Below are 22,604 nucleotides of genomic sequence, written 5' to 3'. Positions count from 1 at the left end.
GCGCATGATTTATGCGACCATGTGTATTGCAATTATACACCGCTTCGGAGATTTAATAAACTGAGAAATCGGCGCGAGTGAATTATAGGCAAGTGCGCGCACCAAATATCACCTTGATCATGTTTAAGCATAGTCGCGTAAGCTCGCCGAAATTAAACTATCTATGGTGGAACACAGAAAAGTAAATGGGGCTTGATAGCTGTTCGGCTCTACCATTCGCTAGAGTGCTCCTCCGTGGAGGAAAAAAGCTCAAGTCGGGTAAAAAGAAAGTCGAGTCGGGTGAAGAATGTGCTTTGAGATTTTCGCCACGGCCAATAAATTAGTTGCTCGGTCGTTCGCGTCGAGGCGTAGAACACCGTGACATTATGGCGCGTTGCCAGAATTTGATGTTGCGGATAAATAACTAGTAAATTACGTTAAAAGATTTAGATCACGCCCTCAACGTCGTCGACAAGAAATTTGAATATTTCAGTGGGCTGAGTGTAACCACAGAAACATGGAAGCGCGAATAAAAATCGCTTGATTTTGCTTCTTTGATATAATTAATAATGAAAATCTGTAAACATGATTATAAATACTTGATACTTGATCGACTAATTTATGTCTAGAACTAAAAAAAATGGTCGCTAAAACGATATACGTTAAGGGATCTCAGAAAACCATGAAATAACTTTAAAAATTACAAGCAAAAAATGAAAAACCATAGCATATATAAGAATACAGTTTTATATGCAGAAAATGCAAATGCGAGATTGCGCCGTGTCGCCGTATCGTACAAGAGAGATCTTACCGTGGTGCCGGGGAAATGCGATCCATTGTTTGAAGGATCCATCGAATTCCATTGCCGATACCCGTGTGCACGGCAGTCCAAGAGCGTATTATGCACACAATACGCGCCGTAGATAACGATCTGATACGTGTGTATTATGTTGCAACGTTTTACAGCCGCGAATATCTGCAACCATCTCTTCATCGGCGCGCACCATCAAAACAATTGCATCCACAAACAAACGAAACGATTATATTGAGACATTAAAAAAGCATCGAACAAGAAAAATTTGCTTTCGTTTTGCCGCGCAGCGCCGCGCTTCCTCCAGTGAGTGTGTTTGATGAGTTATTCTACGCGAAGCAGAAACAAAAGAAAACAGGAACCAATTGAAACTGTCGGAGCCAGTAATTCAAAATTTGTGTTGGAGTGTCAACGTATTGCCGCGAGCATTTTAAAGAACGCGACCACCTTTCGTGCCGCCACGCCGCCGCCGCCAGCGTTGCAGGCGCGCCAGTTGAGTTATTTGTGAACTCCGCACGTCACGCTAAACACTCCTGCCCTTCAATCAACCCGCTTAATTCCTGCGCAAATCGCACGACAAATTACCGTCGCATCAGCGCTGCACTGTGGTCGAGAATGCGATGAGAGTGCATGTGCATGTGCCCGACAACGACAGGCCCCCAAAGTCCGATTTATCTGCCCTGACACATCGCGCTACCGATGCACTTCTTTATTTCTGGTGCATATTAATAAGACATGGCAACGATAATAATAGAATCTGAATGTCGCCACGTTATCATCAATGATTCAGTTAGCGCGGAATTGAATACGATTAAAAACCAATGTAAAAGAATACCTAAATCTCTTTGTGTAGGTAAGTCCGGTAAACCTTGAAATACGTACACGTGTGTGAGGTTTTAATAAAATTGGTTTGATAACAGTATTTTTATTAAAATTGCTCATTTTCTTCCATAATTGTTTGAGCTGCGTATAAAAAAAAATTGTGTTTCTGGCATAAAGTAGGAGCTTAAAAATGACTACATTCTTTATGTCGATTGCTCCGCAGCACTAAGCGCACCGTGGGAATTCCAACTCGCCAAAGTGTAAAATACGAACTGCGTGGAAACAATGGGCACCATTTTACAGGACTGCTCTTATATCGAAGCGCATGCACAAAACGAATGCATTATGCGCTTGCCGCCAGGTCCAACAATTTTCAACTGTTGCAACATTGTCCTAAAATTTACTATATTACCGCGCCGGTGCCATTTTGTGTTCTATTGGCACAAATGCTCACAGGAGTGCTCTTGCTTTCCACCAAGAGCTGAAATTTAAATGAATGAGCATGTACGACGAGCTCCGTAGAGAAAGATGCGCGCCCATTACTCGAACTCCAGTGTTAGAGGGTACTCGTAGGTGAAATTATAGCCGGAAGGTTACACGTTGTGCTTTCACAAAGAGGAAAGAAGCAAGCGCGCTCATTATTCGGGCATTTTCTTTTGGTTGTCATTAGCTCTTTGTTTTTAGGGTGCTTGTAGCCCTCCGTGCACAAAAAATACAAGCAGATTCGTCCAGATCAGCGAGTCACATGATTCCAACAAAACAACACCATTATTTCACGCTAATTGGTCTCCCCCATATACAGCCGTCATGATTGGTCATTTGGCCATACTGTCATCCACAGTGGCATCAAAAGCCTCAAAAAGATAAACAATGATCCGCACAATGAAGAAAAACTCGAATGACTTTTAACTGCGTAAAAACTGAATAGGCTTTATTTCGTCATTACTTGATGGGCACGCCCTACACTGATCTCTGGTTCTGGCAACGCGGCTTATTGACATATACAAATATAACAACATATAATCAAGGCAATCAAGAGAAACCCAATAAAAAAAACATATTCGTGTTTATAAGCATTATATATTGATATTGTAATGTGGTTAGTTAGCGAGGGCGCCCTCGAGGCGACCGCGCAACGGAAGCATGTCCAAACGCCCAGAATTGATAAATAACAAAAGCTATAAATTTCAAAGAAATCATAATTGCATTTCGACATTGTAATTAAACGTCCATGAGTCTGGGCACCAATCGAAGTGATTTATAAGAAATTTGTCAGTGATCGAATTTAGGCATCGTCTGCAGTACCAAGTTACAACCTACCAAAAAACAGGGTGTTATGAAAACAAATACCTGCAGCTTAAACCTTGTAATTGCAATAAATAAATAGTGCATTTATATTAATAAATACTTGTTGATTAATATATTCTGAATGCAATAAAATTAATTTGTGGGTTCTGCTCAAACTATAGTCATATGCAGCCCCACTTACTTAACGACTTTCTTAAGTTTAATTTGTTCGTTTTTCATCGTCGGGGCGTGCGGCCTAAGCTACAATAAACAAACAAACGAGACGCGCACGGCCCTGATGTTTATCATGCGGGGACACACACACAGTCGGCGCCCTCTTTCTCAACAGCCCAGCTAGATCCTTCTTGTATGCCGCGAAAGCCGCTACTTTATTGCAGTCACCGGTCGCCCGGCGAGTACCCGCCCGTACCTACCTTCCCCGTTCAATGTTCAATTACTAATAATCGTAATTCACCACTTCGGCATACTCTTTCCACACACCTCGCGGACAGCACTTTCAGTCCATGACTGAAAAGACCAACAAACTTTTTGCCAACCACTATCATCGAATATTACTTATTACAATATCAGTGCGCACTCACAATATTCGCAAGTGCCGTTAAGATGCAATTTATGCTTTAGCAAAGCGTGCGAATGCGCAAAACACGCAACCGATTAATGGTTCAAAATTTAAATAATTAAATCATTAGAGTTTAGTTATGCCTCCATTAATGTCTTGCGTCGTGGGTAATTATCAAATATCCGGCATTAATGGTGCGGTAATGGCAATACAAGCCACAATGAGCGCACCTCCGGGCACCTCACGGGACAACGCAAGAACAAGAGCAAAAGTGACCAAAACATCAAAAAGTATTTACATGAGTAGGACGCAAACAATGTACTCGTATATTGCTACGCTACTAAAGCACCTATTAATAATAATAATTCTGCGCAACGTAATTTATAACTAAAATGATACTCGTAAAGATAAGTAGGGTGCGCGTCCGTCAATAATCGCATGCGAGTTTAATACACTTTCGACTTTTTTTTATCGTAAACGCAGGATAGTCGACGTTCCTATGTTACTAACATTGGAGAGTGCATGCAATGCGCCAGTAAAACACTAGAATTTATTAAATGTGCCCTGTTATTATCGTTTTGCTTCACTGATATTTTTGCAAATGTTATAATTAATCGATAATAACTTTATTATACCTAATATATACATAAATTTTGAGAGCACACAAACATTCCCAGCCAGCCAACATGTTTAATGTTTGTAGGAGTTGAAAAAATTCTGTCGTACACAATCTTTTTAAAGAAATTTATGTCTCCGTTAGTAATGTTAGTATCTTCAGAGTCAAAGTAAAGATATATTGCCTTTGGAATTTTCAAGACACTTTTTTCGCGTTGCTTTCTTTTTTCATCATATCGCCTAAACGGCAAAACAGTTTAATTTCACCGCCGCGTTAGTTATGTACAATTTATAGACGTTCAAATCGCCGCGACGCGGTCGCGCTCGATGTTTGTAAATACGCTCACATGCCAGGGCAATTTATAAATATAGAACAGGGATTAATCAAGCCACCGTCAGGATGTGTACTCTCATCTTCGATGGAATTTTAATCTCGCACGCTGTTCGGTTACAACGTTCCACGTCGGTGTTCTCCACTTCCCTCTCGTGCAAGGCGTCAAAACTCAAAATAATTCATTTTTAAAATTTATTTTAAAACTCAAGAACTTTTCAAGAGTTTTGACTATATATTACAATTGTAATCATAAATGTAATTCTGCAATGAAAAGCTCCTGGGTTGAAATGTCACAAAGGTCGAAGTCAATAAGCGGGAACAAGCGCGTGTGCACGATATATATCACAATAAGAATCGGGTGGTAGCAGTCGATAATATAGTGAAATCAATTAGCAACAAACGATGGTTCAATGGAAAAACGTCGATAGCCATCGGGCAATCGCCGTGTGTGGCGGAGGATAACAATAATCTAGAATAAGTCGAAGGTCCGTGGGGTCGCGCGCGGCGACACACGAGACTGAAGATACTTGGCCTCAATAAGCGCTTACTCCTCCGCATCCATTCGGACCACCGCTATCAAGATATAATAATGAATGCGCTTACATTTCAAATATAGGTACGAATTAAAAAATAAACCAGAAAAACAGTTACACATCAAAAAATTATGTATGCCTTGCCTATCCGTGTCGAAGGCAACTTACGATATGTTCACAAAATTCGACATAGAAATCAAAAAAGTTTAAACAAAATCAAGGCAAGAGGAAGAGTCAGCAAGCATATCGCACGCTTACTCGCAGACTACTACCTCCTCCGCGGCATCCTGCATCCGTTTCTCCTAGCCGCGCCGCGTTGCAAAGTAGTAAAAGCGCGTGTAGCCTAGCACAGATGTGTTCTGCATAAGTGCATTCTTGTAGGCTGTCAGCGCGACCCCGTCCGGCGCTAAGTGCATTTACATGTCGCTTTGATCCGAATATGCGAAAAAAGTATAACGCCGCGTGCTCGGCGCGACATGCGAATGGGAATCGATCACCTTGTGTTTCGGATGAACGTTACTAGTCCCGCTTGCACTAGAGGCGTACGTAGAGCGCACATATTTCACAAAAAAGACCGGAGAGGGTCTTTTGTCGCGTTAGCTCGTCAGCGTGTTGTTACTTTCCATCACTTAACTCGCGCGTGCACGCACTCGTGTCGCGCTGTTTCGCCATTTTGTCAATGGTCTGACAACAGATAACCCAATCTGGGGCCTACAGGAAATCTTTAGTAAGCAACAGAAACAAACGACAATGTCACGACACCATTATTATACCTACAATCGTCGCAATAGCTTAGATTTGCGTCGCATCGATTCAATTGAAATCAGCAGATTCAGATTAAGATAGTGCCGCTCTGCTAAGGTAAAACGCGGTATATTTTGCCCCCTTGATTTGTATGCAATTAGTAAGAACGGCTGCAAACGGCAAGCAAGAAGCAAATTTATTGCCTCCCATTCACTAAGGGCACTAGCAAAAGCTTTCGTTTACTTTAGTTTCCGACTCGACGCTAATATTTTCTTCTCGTCGGCGGCGCTCAGTCGGGTCAGACCGATTTCCTAGTTCCCTCCCTGAGAGAGGACGCACGTATTAATTAGCGGGTGCACGTCGTAACGCTAATTGTAAATTTAATTAAAACCACAGTGAACACTGCAGCATGGCCCTGCTTTATCAGATAGGTGGGCGCATTGTGCACAAACGCAACGGTACACGGGAGTCCCTCGCATGCACAGACGAAACGTTCGCTTCACGCGAGGATATATTACGTTTACGCAGCGCATGTTGGTCGCGTCCGCGAGCGATCGCGGAGCTCTAGGCGCATATAATTTAATGGCGATCGCTTCACTAGCTTTATTTATACGCTCGCACACAATGAATGCACCGGCAAACGCGCCCGACCGATCGGCGCGAGCATGCGCCTCCACCGTTCCTATAAATAAGTTTAATTCGTTCGGCATTGGTGCTTTACGCCCAGCGCTTGCTTTTATTTATTTAACTAAAATATTTTTTAAGCATGGCCCTGAGCAATGCGTGTGCCGGCGGACACATATGTATCGATAGGCAATAAAACGCATCGGCCATTTGCTATTGCAACATTCGAAACTATGTAACCCACGAAACCGTTTTCCATTTGTGGCAGTTCTCACGGTAAAGTGTATTTTGTAAAATTTTAAAATGTTCTAACGAGCCCATTTGGGAATTCACCAGAGTGTTAAAAATTTCAACTTCCAATAAGCATGTTGTATTAACATGACACTCAATATGGGTGTGCGGCAAACCACTACAGTTCCTATAGTTGGAGTGCAGACTTTTTGGCATAAATCATATTTTCAATTGTGTATATCCGGTAGAATCAGTTAAACAACAGTCAAATGCATGCGGCCTAAAACAAAATGGTTACAACATGGTCTAAAGTTCGTAGAAAACATCCAATACGAAAATGCGTAAAAAAACGGTAAGCCGAATAAAGTTTACCCGTTCAATATCATCAAGTAATAAACAATTTACATTTCTCTTAAAATAAAAATTTGATGGGTAACTGGTTTTTTCTACCTACATCTTTAAAGTATCTTTAAAGTTTTTCCACGGTTTTAAGACACAAAAAGTGGTAAGTGGCCAAGGCGACTGCAGTCAAAATTTAAAATACAAAAACCTACGCGTAGAAATAGAGCAGAAGTAGAAAAATTAGTTACGCATCACGTCGCTAAACACTGTTAAACACTCGATTGATTAAACTCTCTACCTAGCTCATAATATATCTCGTGGCAAAAACGTCCGCTTAATACTTCATATAGGCTATTTTTTTTAAGAAAAAGTTTTATTTTGTAGCCAGTAGATACATGGAGTAACATCTACGAGTAGTGTTGATTAGTTTGCTAGATTCTGCAAATAATGCAAGTATTTTGTGACAGTCGTCCGAAATAAAAGTTTCCCGAGTGTCGCAAGTGGCGCTTCGAATTATGTAAAAACAAAATACAAAAAAATACAAAGCATGTTTGCTCAACCATCACCGCTTGATCAATTTGCAATTGCGAAAGCAAAAACCCGAAATTAGCAATCGCCAAAAATATCACATTGAATATCTGCACACAGCAACGAATCCGAACTAAACAGATGTCAAATTAGCTCCGGCTCTAATTTGCATTTCGGACTTAAATACAGAGCAATTTGCCAAAATTCTAATGTACCACAGCGCGCACAGATATCATTTCGCTATAATTAGCGAGCAGATGTATACGAAATGCGGCCGGTTTGTTCGGCTCGTGTTCGACTGATTACGCCTGCTTTGAAACATTCGTTGAACAAACAGATATGATATGCAGACGAATCAGGCGAAATGACACATCCGAAAACAAAAACCAAACACATTTGCATACAGACGCGATACGAATATAGGTACATTTATAATAACAAGCAACAAACGTAAACTGCTATCAACAAAGAAAAAACAACAGAGAATGCTAAGTGCTTATTAGCATCAATAAAGGAAGAATTCATAAGATAAAATGTGCGGAATACAAACGTATTGACTTCAACAAATTGATTAATACCGAGAATATAGAATTAGGTAGTTATGTTATGATTACCGTTGACATGTCTTAATTTTGCTTAACTTCCAAAGCTTTAGGTATAAGATGTAGCTTCTTGCGGTACTCTTTGGCATCTATGCAATGTTTAGCTCCGCATGTTCCCAATTACGAGCACTGCGGCGATAAATTGGTCTGCGCTGTGAAACGCGCGCGCGCTTGCAATTAAATTACAAGGATTGACATAGTGTGGCACAAAAGTAGGTATTAATGATATAATGACGACATAAATTAGAGTCCATTTGAGTGAGTTAATTTTAACTGTGCCCGTACCATGCTCGCCTTCGAGCGAATCGTGTGTTACGAGAAGGAGGGAAAATGCCTAGCGAACCGAATCCGAACACCCAACAAAATTATTTACCAAGCAATAATCATAAAAATAAAGTCAAAGCTTCATTAAAAACGAATCTGGAAGACATAAAGTTCCAAGATTCTTGCACTCGCTCCGAACGCAGAGCCTCGGCTACCCGAAATGTTAACTTGTCCACTTCGCATTAACCATAATTAAATTTAAGTTTGAGAGGAAGCAAGCCACTTGAGAATTAAAAATATGTATGCAGTAAACATTTTGGCATCCGGGAACTCAAACCCCCGGTCGGTAGTGCTTAACGATTGAAAACACACTTGCATTAAAGGACAACGCCAATCAATTCTAGCTAGAATTAAAATTTTAACTTAAAAACTTAAAATAATGCCTATAAGTAATTCCCAGCAATTACAATCAACTTGAGGGTAGTCTTTATTATGAACGGGATATCTTACACCCAGGACATGTGTAATGCAATTTGATTTATAGAAGTATCAAAGATCCAAACCAAACTAGGCTCAATTTACATTTCTGCCCATCAAATTGGCGCCTGACGACTAGCAATAGAAACTGCCATTGTTCAAAAGCTATTTCATGGCCTAACACGATGGGTGAAATAATTGCAGTGCGCAATTTCATCATTTCATTATGTGGAAAAAGAGCGATCGCATTAATAATCAAAATATAAATCACGACCGCGTGGTGAACACAACGTTCCGGCGAAATGCAAATACTCGTGGGCGTATTGCGCATATAAAATACCAACATTAGTTAAAATTTGCCGATAATTTATTTTATATTGCAGCAGTGCAACGAAGCGCTCGCCAATGCGGTGGTCCGGCGTGGGTTGGTTTGATTTGTATACAGGTCCAGCCCGTCGACGTCACATGAAATTAATTCTTCCCCAAGCGAAAGCGCAAGTCCACCAAGCACATTCACAACCGATGCCCATTCCTTTGCGACGGGCTTGTTTATTCAAATTTAAATACTCTGTACCCTTTTAATACCTGTAGTACTCTGCGCCGCGTGTTGATATAGATTCAGGTCGCTCGCTGGAAGAATCTCACCAACTTGGCGTACAGGAGATGAGAGAGTCTCAATGTTTAGTTTATTCGGCCCAGTGTTACCGCCAAGCGGGTAAAGCACCGTAATTGGAAGTCGAGTCGAAAACGTTGCGTGAAATATGCGTCGACTACACTTTTTAGACTTTTTTTTCCATATGCGAGTGGATCCTATTTAAAAACGGAAAGCCGAGCACGATGATGGGATTCGGATGCATGTGGGTTGGGTCCTCGCGGTCGCATTACAAGTTAAGGAAACCCATTCATTTAAAAACACTTCATGTTACTGTCATTTAATGGTGGCATCAGGTAGACCTAACAATTAAAAAAACTGATATCACTAGCCAATGTTTCACCTAGAGATCTCATTTCACGTTTGACATATACACAAATTTAAAAAAAACAATATATACGCCCTTATGGGTACACCATAAACTAAAAAAAATGATACACTTTTGTCATTTGTAGTACTGCATTGAATTTATGAGCAAATAAATAACAACTGCGGGTAGTATCCAGTAACATGTGTATTTAGCTACCTTTAAACATCTCCTTCATTAACATCACATGTTTAAAAATAACTAAGTAACACATTTCAAAATAGTAGGTACATACCTCACCATTTTGCTAAGTTTAATGGGCAAGTATTTATTTTCACTTTTTCGGCACGGCTTGCTCCCAACCGCATTCAGTGCAACTTGTTCCGCTCTCGATATGCACAAATAAAAGGTAAAACATTTTTCAACCGATAACAAGTCTCAGATTTCAAACCCAATGCAGGATGTTCCTTTGACGTAATCGAAATCTTGACCCACACCATGATAATTGATCTTGTACTTAACGTTCGATGCCAAGAACCCAACCCAGCAACCCAACGAGAACGCGAAAAGTAGGTAGAGATGATACGTTTATTTTTAATGCTTTGTCTAGTCGATGTAATCCAAAAAGATCTGCAACACGGACGTTCACCGGCGCCACTCGCACAACGAGCCAGATTAACAGTAAGATAATGAAAATACTAAAAGCTCTATATGCATACACAAACAATCATGGACACAGAGCAAACTTCCAAACGCAAAATAAGGAAAGCAATGATGTCTTCAAAGTAGTGTGAAAAAAGGAATAAAAAAATGCAATTTTTAATATTTATATGATTAGAGCATGTTTTACATTATGCAAGTATATTTTTCGCATTTCTGCATGGATAATTTATTGTTTTCACAACGTGCGTGCATACGTTGGACCACCCGCCGGCAAGAACAACCGACCCGCGAGTTGCGCGACACGGCCGGTGCTCGCCACGTTACAACCACTAATGATGTCCGTAAATCTTATCTTATTTCCCAGCGCACGATATTACGATTATTATTTTACGTGCGCCCGCAATAGAACCAAAACCAACGAAAAACGCATGTTTTGCGCTCAAAATTTACGTGTCCCCCAAACGTACTACGTAATTTATGAAAATTTGAACGTCGGGGGCGCGGGGAATTGAAGCATTTTGCAATCGATGCATCACCAAATTGGTGGGCTCACCGGCAGACGTCCAACCACGCTCGCACGGCACTAGCCATAAATGAACTCATTAATTAATTTACACACAGATATATCGAGACCGATAGTCGATCTCGCCCTCTCCAGCGCAACGGCGGTAGCGCTGGTAGCGGATTCGAAACATCGGAACACGACCACTTTAATGAAACACCGCGCACCCCAACAATCAGCCTCGACTCGGAACGGTAGAAGTCCGCCGGGAAAATCGCTGGTGCAACATTTGCCCTGTGCATCTGAATTCAACCAGCCTCATTTCGGGCTAGCTAAATAAATTAAGCGTGGAATGTCTCATTTCGATTCGGCTTCTTCTTGGGAAACAAAAAGCGGCGAAATTGATTGCATTTCTATTACCACCATTGGGTACAAATTGACCAAAAAGACAACGCAGATAAAAGACGAAAAGTGAAGCGAGGTAACACAGTCGGGACCACCGCACTGGAACAAGCGTTTTGTGTGCCCGGCCAATTATTTCCTACACGAGGTGTTATTAAGTTGCGGCTCGTATTTCAACCTCTTTGGTAATGAGGCTCCGACCGCCGCTGAGCGCCAAGACTGGTAGCTGAGTTGGCAGGCCAGTCGCGCGGTGACAGGGATGGATGGCCGCGAGCCGGCTCACCTGTCAACCGTCAAAAATCATACGTTCCCGTATTCGTACCTTCAGCACGATCTGGCTGGCTCACGCGCCAAGCGAGACGGAAAGGCCGATCCGCATTAGACTTGGCCTGGAGGTGAAGACGCCCGAACCCAGAGAATTCCTTATCGGCGAGTTCGATAAATGTCTCCGAGTATCTGGAAACAGCGTTACCGCGTTACAATTGGAAACATTCCGTGAATGTTGCGATGTGTTTTATTTTTTGCTCGTGGTATGCGCTACGCTGCGGGACGAAGTGGCAGAAATGCAAAAGCGTTACCGAATCCACCAAGTTAGAGCCTATTGTAGTTGTGCGACCAGAGAGGCGCCGTTCGAGCCGCCGTCGTGTCGACGGCGCAACCGTTGCAAACATGCATGCCATGCACGATGGAGACGACGTCGGCGAGCTTGCAATACGAATACGGGCACTGGACACACAGGGTCGACCGCATGCGTTGAATAAGTGAATATTGCTTTGGTTTAGCAAGCTTAGATCTAGTGCACGGAAACGGACAAAGTGTTGGTTATATTATACAATAGTAAATTGTAAATCGGTGCGTTGTAAAGTGTCAATTGCAAGTCCCCATGAATATTCGATGCAAATTAAACAAATCACATAACTATGATGATTAATTCAGTGTGTTACGCGAACAGCCTGCATTAATATGGTTGCCGCACTAGTAGGTATATATGCTCGTAAGAACCACCCCAGCTGAGTAAATTAAGTAATTATTATAAGATATTTAGTTGATAAAAGTTCCTTAGAGGAGTGTAAGTTTTGATGTGAAGATGTAAAGTACTTAACACATATTCAGAAAACTATTTAATTTATGGGGTACAAAAAATTTTTACTAGTATAAATTTTAATTGTAATAAATTTTTTGCAATTTGCTAGAGAAGAAAAAATCGAAGAGGGCAATTGCATACTATGTATGCGAACCAAAAAAAAAACAACAATGAACTTAATAAATTACTCGCTAGGGTCAAATAAATGAATTAATTTTTTTATATACTGTAACAGTCGAACCGCCGAATATCATGTCGGCGTTGATATGTCCAAAAAAATAAATAACCATAGCAAGTTTCTACACTAGCACAGGCATAATTTCGTTCTAGTTTTTCCTGGTAACTCCACTTCTGGTAATGAAAAATACTCCAGTGATCAGAGGGAGTTCCAAACATTGAAATAGAAAGCCATATATAAAGCCATGATGTCTATCCGGTTATCGTTGAAATCGAATGAGAAATGAGAGGAGAAGAAAACAATCGCCCACCTATGCGCCCATCCGTTCGAGCTTCACACCCAACCTTCAGCAAAATTAAGATAATATATTATTGATTGTAATTAAAATCTACTTAGTACAAAATATGTTCGACTACCGGTTGTTTTAAAATATCCCCAAGCTGTATGTTATTAGTTATTTGTTTTCTCAAACAAGGCGCATGAGAACTCAACTCAAGAAACATAATTATTAATTTATTAGAGGTCTAGTAAGCGAGACCAACAACAGTGAAAAAACTCATGTAATATTAAACATGTTTACTACATGTATGAACGTTCATTTTACAATGTGTTTCAAATGACGAGTACCTATATTTCAGATTAAAAAATCCTCCTTCTTGACATTGCCGTAAATCGAGCGCAATAATTAAAACCATCTTGTATAAACAAAACGGGTAGGTAAAATGAAATAAATTGCCGTCGTCTGCCGTCGATATAAAATTGAATACGGCTAAATGAGTTTATGATTTATTATTTAAATCATAGTACAACTTTTTATGCTTCTCATTCGACTATCAAGCATGTTAAAACACATGCATGTCCATAAATCAATCAGCACTTTATTGTGGGCATGGTACACCCCACAAAAGTTTCGCAACTTTTATCTTATCAGAGATTTTCTCATAACTAGGATTTAAATCAGACATAATTTGAAACCCTCCGGACCTAACAGAGTCTAGACAAGTTTAGACGAAAACCGTTCGAAAGTTGTTGAAACACCCAAACATAAAACTAACAAGGTATACTTCTAGCTGTAGACTTTTAATAGATAGATCAGAAGATAAACCTATTTGTCCGGTTCACTCTCATCTCTTCGTGTCCCAAATGGGTGGAAATTTATCAATGACCAGCGGTATCTACCAGTTTACCTGCGGATCAGGAAAAGATTTCCTTTGGCAGAGCAAAGTGAGAGTAAAGACTCAAGTCTGCGCCGAATTTTATTCCATTCGAGTTAAAACAATAGAACGCGTTTGGGTGTGACCGGATTGCTTGTTCGGGGGGCGTTAAGCGCTTACTACGCTAAGAAAATCCACACGTTTGCGTAAAGTTCTTTCAAAACACGACTCATCAATTCCATTGAACAGAAAAAGTAAAAGGCAACCCAACAAACCGCAAATTTGGAATTGGAAACATTCTCGATGAGAATCTTGAAATCGGCGACAAAAGAGATCGATTACGGCGCTAAATTTTCGACATTGGCACTTACCTTCAGCTTGACGAGACGCGGCTCCTTGTTGGCGAGCTTCGCCAGCTCCTGATAGTCGCCCTTGGCGGCCGCCACCATCCATGCGACGCACTTCTTGGGCTCCAGCTGTCGAAGAAAAAAAATATATCACACATTTTACGAGCTGTCACACAATTCCCTCCAACCGAGAGACTGCCGCACATTACTATACGTCTAGACAATAAAGGAAACTTTAATTGCAATCCTCCAGGGAAAATGATCTCATTGTTGTTAAATATACTCGTAGTTAAAAAAGCGTGAGCATTTAAACGTTGTAGACTCAAACAAAATGGATTTAGATAAGTTGAAAATATAAAAAATGCAGGAATAGTATTGGAAGTGTGTACTCACCGAAGTGACCGAAGCACCGTCATCCTCGTCGACCCCCTGCGGACAAGAACACAACGGTTAAACAAAAGAGCACAGGGCGTATAAATTAGCGGGCGCTGCGGCGCGGACGCCCGACCATGGCCACGATAGCATCGCTAGGACAGGCGCGCGCCCGCTAAAGATACGCGGAGTCACGCCGTATTTATTAACGAATTACATGGGACAAGTCCAGGTAATTTGTCCGTCCGCAAACGATAATGGATTTTATTAACGTTTGCCTTTCGTTCGTTCCTATCGCGCTTGCCTGGCGTTCGACACAATCTAAATAGTCCATTGGTAAACGATTTAACATTAAAACGAGTTGCAGTTGCACGAAACAATCCAAAACAAAACAGCAATTAAAATTAACGCATGCCCCTAACAGACCATATTTCGGGTGTCCCCAAGACAAATCAATAACTATGACAAATGATCGAATAACTAATGTGCGATTTTTTTTATATCATTTATGCAATCACACTTTAATTAGTGTATAATTTCAAGCCGCCATGTGTCCAGTCTCTCCGTGCAGAGAAGTCTGCATCTATTAAGAAATTATCATATTACGAACGAAACTCCAGCTCATCAATCATGAAGGTGCTCTTAACGCTCCTCGGTGGTTTTACGTCCGGGACGTTGAGGACCGAACGTTCGCTGTTGCGTTACATCTTAATAATAATATATTCATCAATATAAATTGATTTCACGTACGGGCGACGTGCACGCGCCGCGGTCAATAATTGATTAAGGCGCATTATAAAACGACATGAAATGCGTTTAAATTTCAATCAGCCACAATCAGACAGGTCACTCATAAGTGGCCTCTCCTCACATCCACAAAAAAAAGTACTCAACTCTCAACAGTACACATCAGCAAGTGCATCGAGCTTAACACGATTATTTTTAGGAAACAATTACACCACGTAGCGAAGCGATAGGTACGGTGATAATTCTTCACATATGAAAAACTATTTTCAAGACTTTAAATATATTTTATTATTTTTTCAGAATTATGTAGTTAACTGATGTAGAGACCACTGATAAGATGAAACATGTATAACATTCTATAAAATGCTATCACGTCATGCTAAAATTAATTAAATCATATAAAAATAATAATAGAAAATCAATTTCTATTTTTATCAAAAATTCCAAATTGGTTTGGAAAATGAGATATAGAATAAACTTGCATTTGAAAAAAAGTTAGAAATAACATTTCAAAGTTACCAACCATTTATCCAACCTTTTTCATTGTACATATTTGTACTACACGTATAGTATATACTTTGGGCCAACAAACTAAACTAATTCGTACATCAATGCAGTTTTCTGTATAGTTACAAAAATACTGTTTAGGGTTGCCTTCCAAAAACAAACTCCCTGTTTGTCATATTGGATGGCATCAAAATCGTGTCGTAAATTTCGACCCCGAAAAAACGACGACATATATTCTTCATTAACTGGATGTTTCGTTGGCATTTATATTTTACGATGTCGCTTTTTCATCATAATGCGCGCCAACAAAGGATCGACCGTGAAACTTATAGATCATAGGTTTGTAGCGCTGCGCCATCGTGTTTGACACGTTCCGGGAGCTTATGCTAAACGAAATTTTTCAAAATGTAAAAGAGATTTATGTGAACCGCGGCACGAATGAATGATGTCAGGTAGATTACGTTCTTCTGTCATCCACAATCATTTAATTCTAATATTAAATTTGCTTTCACACATCGAAAGCGAAAATCAATAGAAAAATTATAGGAACTTTTTATTAAATTAGTCGTTAGTCGTTAAAAATTGAAAATATCCTGTTTGGACATTATTTTAAATGTATGCACAACAAAAATTTAATCCAGACGACAATAAAGAATATACTCTGAAATCTGGTAGCAGCAACCAAAACGTTAAATTTATACATTATTTAACAAATTTTACGACCCAGTGTTCAAAAGTATCAATTGCAAGGCACCAAAGGCCATAAAAAAATCAATATGGGCAATTAGGAGTCGTCTGGCAGAAGCTGGAAAGTTTCAAGTTACGATTTATCAATTTTCGTGTTTTACTCAGGCATGTAAACGCGATATTGGTCGCAACCGAGGAGCGCGCGCACCACGAAAGGTTTTAGCAAACCAGTAACATATCCTCGACGACATTTTACGGTGCATATCTCACAAGCCATGCTGCAGTGCAAATAGCGTGCTTAATAAATAAGAGAACAAGTCAAATTATGACAGCGGACGGCAATACGATATGAGTAAATCATGCGTGGTGCGCGTATCCACATTTGCATTTTCCACAGATCGTGAAACGTATGACGCCGGCATGCAAAGCGCAAGCTTTCGCACGTTCCTATATAAATAAATGTTGCTGATAGAATCTGTTGGCTGCATGAGCGCAAAGTATTATAAATTTAATTTACGATTCGCACAATTAACTAAATAAACATTCGCATCGGCGCACGGACAACGAATAGATTTGCATTTCGCATTGGTCGAATATGCCGCGTGGATTTATTCGATTGCAAATAAACACCATAGGCTCAATCCTGTGAGAATATTTAGATGTTAGTCAAGGGGTGACTGATGCGCACCCTGGAGCTATTGGGCATGCGTGCCAACGTATCTACTTCATTGCACAAATATGAACTCCAACTGCTGCTCTCTTCTTCGAAATGCATTTATATAAAGACAGACATTAAATTATTGTCTTTAAATTTAGATGCCACAGGAAGGCGTTCCAAGAAAATACATACTCACAATAACGCAAGTTCACATTAGGAGAAATCATAAATTGATGATGTGATGGGTATTTAGTTCTGGGTCCAAGAAAATGTCAAATAAACTGTCATCCAATCACCTGAGCGACTCCCGACGATCAGACACCTTTCTCTGGACTTGTGTCTGACCTGAAGAGAAGGATACACAGTGAATGAACGAACAAGAATCGATTTTATAAGCTTTTCAATTTAGTGCTTGTTATCGCAGAGACAGAATGGAGATGGACAGGGCCGATAAAATCACATCGTGGGGCTGGCCACAAGCAAAATTTACTAGTGGCGTCTGCCTAATATGCCATACTCATTCAATTATACGCGTACGTGGTGCATCGCTGATACGGACGCCGAGATGAAGTAACTAAATAACCGAAGATCGTAGCCCAGTCGCGCGCCAGGCGCGGAAGATTTGTATAACTGAATATCATGTTGAACATTTTGACGATTTTAATTAACTCGCCTTAATCTGCTGGCATAAATCTGTGAGCTCGTGGCGCAAGCTATGAAAGGTTCCCGCAAACGCTGTTCCCATTTCCCATCGCTTGTAAAGACTATTTTTTTGGTCGAGTGATGCAAAACCTGTTCCCATGCTAGTGGCTCATTTCGAATTTCATCATTTTCGTTAGAATACATACCTACTTCTGAACAAAAGCTGAATCTGTATAAAGTTTATGTGGTTTTATCATATTCTCGTGCTGAATGCAAAAGCGCGCTTTTTGTTCCCAGTACTCGAGTATGCATATGGCGTACTTTGATGGGATGTTAACGAATAATGCCGTTTGTTTAAAAGAACAAAGCATTCGATTCGACACGTGCCCTTTTCCTATGTCGATTGTGAAGTACACGTACGGTGGCCGCATGATAGATCAATGCTACTAGCCCGTTGTTATTGTTATTAACTTAACACATTATACTCGAACAAAGTGCGGCATCGTACAACTAAGCACTTGGAATTCAATTAGGTAATTGGAAACATGCGTCGCGTCTACAACCACGTCACTGCAAAGAACCACCACAGGCGCTTAGTTACGCTTTTCAAAGTTAATTTCTATTGTTGTTTATTTTACCCAAATTATTTAGTGTTATTCCTTTCAGAGAAAATGTGTGCTTACAGTAAATAGTATATTAAAGTAAAGTATTTATTTAAAACCTAGTAAAACTGTAACTGCCGATGCCCTGAAGGCAAAACATGTATTCTCGAAACAAAATGTAATTTAATTCACGTACAATTTTAAGTAAATATAACTATGTATTACGTATTCTACGAAGAAGTATTGATTCAGTACTCCACTGCCATTTGCGCCAGTTTACATACACACACGCCTCTTGCCGTCGAAATAAAGTCGTAAATTTAAAATAGCAAACGCACGCATGTGATATATAATTAGCCGATAAATTAAGCGCAAAATGAATGGTGACAGAAATGCATGTAGACCAATAGTAAAAGCAATTCGCGACAAATAAATGTTCCGGGGCTCCGCTAAATAAAACGAGTGCCATCGCCGTGGCATCGAATTGCCGCCGCCTGTCGCACCACTACCATGCAGTGTTCCGCATTTGTTTTGCATTGCGTGAAGCGTTCGTTAGTGTGGGTTTTCCACCATCCACCATCTACGAGGCAAGTGTATTATCCCGCAGGAGGATCATACATACACATTGTACGCTCCCCCCTGCCCTCGACACCAACGCGAACGAGCATTATTATAATAAAACAAAAGGGTTATTGGTTTGTGTCTGTCAACCGCAAAACGAGCGAGCGGCGGCAGCGCGCACCCAGAACGCCCCCTCGGCGCGCGCGCGTCACACGAGGGTAGATCACCAGAGAAGGGATTCCACAAGTATCACTACTTCAAACGCACATCCAACACGACCCACAGCAAGTACCTTCCAGCAATTTGTATGTGTGTGTGTGCGCGAGAACGTATATGTGTATATACGAACATACAATTATCAAAGGGTTTGAATTAAACAACACTAAATCATCAACTTTTCATCCACGCGTAACTGACTCATGCACAGACGGGATCGCGGGCGCAAAAATTAAAACATGAAAATGAATTAAAATTTTACAGGCCGTGTTTTTGAAAAGTGTGTCTCGTGCGCGATCGCGTTATTCATACTCTCGACACGACTCACATGCAAAACGTAGCCAACAAGCGGCGAGCCATTGACGTGCGGCCGTTTTTGTGCACCGTGTTGTTCGTATTTATTGCCAACAATACATTATTCGCTATGTGCAATGTGATATATGCCGCGCGGGAGCGGCGCGGCGGGCGCAATGTTTTTTCTAAATTAATTTCGTGCTAATGAGTTTCGTGTACGAGTACGCGGGCCTCTTCTACACCCAGGAAATAAAATTTATTATTTTGCACGCTTTTTCAACATTCGTATGCGTGCGCGGTGCGCGGCATACACGCGTGTGCTGTAGGCATAATTGAAACATTGCACGGCCCCCAGCCTGAACATTTTCAATTAAATATTCAATGTTTGTTTTTATACGTATTGAAAGCCCATCAGAACATTTGCTAGTACTTGATGTAAACAAACGCGAAAGCATAGACAAAATATTAGACATTTAAACATACCGATGGAATGAAAAAACTGACGACTTTAATGGATTTTCATCACACTGATTTAAGCCAAGCCTTGATTTTATTTTGCTCTCAATTGCCATGTCGACTCATCGGCATAGCCACGAGGTGGTACAAGCAACCAGCTTGTTAGCTGCGAGCAGTCGGAGAGCAAATCCCAGTAAAACGTACCAAAGTTCGAAAGTCTATCTCGATATCCTCGTTTGGATATGCCTCGACACTCGGGGCGATACACACGTTGGAGACCGTAGTCGTTCCTAGCAAACAACCCAGCAAGTCATGTAGAAGACAATAATTGATATCATAAAATACACTTCGACTGCAAAGAGTTTGCCTTTGCCCTATGCCAGGTCTAGCCAAACATGTTCAGGAAAGAGAGAAAAAGTCTCCAAAGGATCGTCGTGTAACAGGACGATGGAAGATGTTCCCCGTACCTTGCTGTGGCACGTGGGTTACCCGTAAACTAATTTGTGATCGCAGCGGGATTATTCAAACATATTGCCTTCTCTGCGCGACGATTCTCGCCGAAGCAAATGCGCCCAGAATGACAGCGCACATTCTTCGCGCTCTCGCTCGGACGCGACTCGGTCGGTCATTACTCATATTCCACGCGAGATACATTATCGTAAGGCCGGCGACAGTATGTGTGCGTCCGTGTGCTTGCGCCACTAAATTACATCAAACATTACATCCTAATCGGACGCACATCTTAGACACCATTACTCATTCAAAATTATTGCTGCGCGAGGCACGGACAAACACCCCGGAGACAGTATTTGTGTAATATCGTTATAAGCATTTAGCCAACGCTGATTGAATCGTTCGGAGATTATCTACATTAAATACAAACGGGCAGAATCACCCACACTCACCTTGTTGTTACTTCTCACTGGCGTTTTCTTGGGTTTCTGAATCTTTGGACTGTCATCTTCCACCGAAGCAAGCCGGTTAAATTTCTGCGTGCGTTCTTTTACGCTGACAATTTGCTCCTTATCCACTTCCATATCCTTGCTCACATAATCGGGACGTTCGTTTTCTTTACCTGCCTCTGCATATTTGTTTATCCCAGAACCAGATGTTGAATTTTCAGCTGCTTCCCGCCGTTCAGCTACAAGTTTATCACTACTTTTTCTTCGAGGCGGTGCTTGCGGTACCACTGGCGCTTGATCCGTTTTCATTGAAAATATGGACGATGATATGGATACATTATCACTTGATAAAGATGTGTTTGGAGATTGTACTGGTGGAGGCGGTCTGTATGGGGGTGGAACACGTTGCGGGGAATATACAAAGGGATTTATAGCTTGCACTACTCCTGGTGATGACATTGGAATGCCAATATTATTATGTGGAGATGTCGGTAAACCAATGGAATTTCGCGGGTCGTATTTAGGTGAGGAATGTTGCTGGTATGATCGAGGGTGTTCCGGAACTGATGGTGCGGGTTGGTAATGAGAACGAAGGGTGACCCACTTTTGTCCGCCGTCTTGTCGCGTAGAGGCCAGCTCATTCACGTAGGCTTTAAACTTTATTTTCGCATCCTCTGAAAATGCAATTAAAATTGACAATGATAACGTAGATTCACAAATGAATCATATGATTCCAAATTTCAGAAAGATTAGATAACACAGTTAATATTAGTAAACAGAATATAATATAAATAAGCTGATCATCGTTCAAAATTAAATCACAAACTGAAAACAACTGAAGAATTCATCTTTGCAACTATCAAATCGACAATATTAACCTCTATCAATGTTGTTGAAGAATTGCATGATTTCGACGATTTCGACAAATGCATTCGATTCTGGCGGCTTACCCAATGCTCGGTTTCCCCTACTCCGGCCCCATTCACTGCGTTCTCGCCTTCTCCTTTACGCTGCGTTCTGCTACACAGTCTAGTTGTGTATACAAAACCTAACCTCCTCAACCCGCAAATGCCACAAACGTTAAAAACCAATCAATTCCTCGCGTAACTTACGATGCCAACAGTCAACATTTACAGATCCACTGACAATAGCATCTATTTCATAATCCCTAAGCTGTGGATACTACTTCGAAGTTCGAAAATCAACAGGTTGCTATGTTGTGTTGTTTTGACAGAAGTAAACAAACGTACCTTTCGTGAGCGGATCTCGCAGATAGTGGCTGAAGTGTCGTACAATCTCGGCATTCGGCACGCGTCCGCCGTTGCGAAGCAGATATTTGTGAATTTCATCAAAACTTAATTCGCTTGCCATCGTAGTGATTTTTAGTACGTTGCGTTCCACTTACATTTTACTGCGTTACTTGAATATGGTGATAGTCCGCGCACTAGAAAGTGAGGTTCGTACGGGCTTGCTGTCACACCGACCGAACATACCTGTTTGGTTGTGTGCGCGGAGCAGAGTGATCCGACTCCGGGCTGTGTTGCCAATACTCAACTAAGCAAGAGCGCGCGCTTTCAAATTTCAAAAAAAAATTGAATTAGTACATTAATTTAAGATGTACCGCAAAAATGTTTCGAAACTTGTAACAATTTTATTAAAATAAAACAATTACCATTGATTAAAGAATGACAAACAATAAGAAAGACATCAAAATGTTTAATGTCAAAATGTCAAAAATGTCAAAGTCACGATTTTGGGTGATTTTTAACGTTGGTGCAAATTTTAGAAGGATTTTTCACAACTAATGGTTTAATCATTGATGGACCTACCACATTAAATATGTATAAGTACACTAATGCAATTCTTATTATGTTCAAATAAAAGATAAAATCTTTAAA

General features: G+C 40.8%; 1 protein-coding gene across 1 annotated transcript in view; it reads right to left on the bottom strand.

Annotated features, from left to right (window-relative positions):
* The window catches only part of LOC135793484 (uncharacterized), a 30,844-nt gene extending 8,602 nt beyond the window's left edge, over positions 1-22,242 (bottom strand). The window contains exons 1-4 of the mRNA XM_065304471.1: positions 21,957-22,242; positions 20,710-21,380; positions 14,456-14,491; positions 14,087-14,191 (exon numbers count right to left, since the gene is read on the bottom strand). Of these exons, the coding sequence (XP_065160543.1) occupies positions 14,087-14,191; positions 14,456-14,491; positions 20,710-21,380; positions 21,957-22,077 (933 nt within the window). The 5' untranslated portion in view covers positions 22,078-22,242. The remainder of the gene's footprint in view (positions 1-14,086; positions 14,192-14,455; positions 14,492-20,709; positions 21,381-21,956) is intronic.
* Positions 22,243-22,604: the final 362 nt, after the last annotated feature.

This window comes from Atheta coriaria, unplaced genomic scaffold, assembly GCF_025399875.1.
Source record: "Atheta coriaria isolate IRGN ID8LTWV9N9 unplaced genomic scaffold, Caltech_Dcor_3.1 hic_scaffold_6_pilon, whole genome shotgun sequence".
NCBI classification, from domain to species: Eukaryota; Metazoa; Arthropoda; class Insecta; order Coleoptera; family Staphylinidae; genus Dalotia; species Dalotia coriaria.
This window is presented reverse-complemented; position numbering and strand designations above follow the sequence as displayed.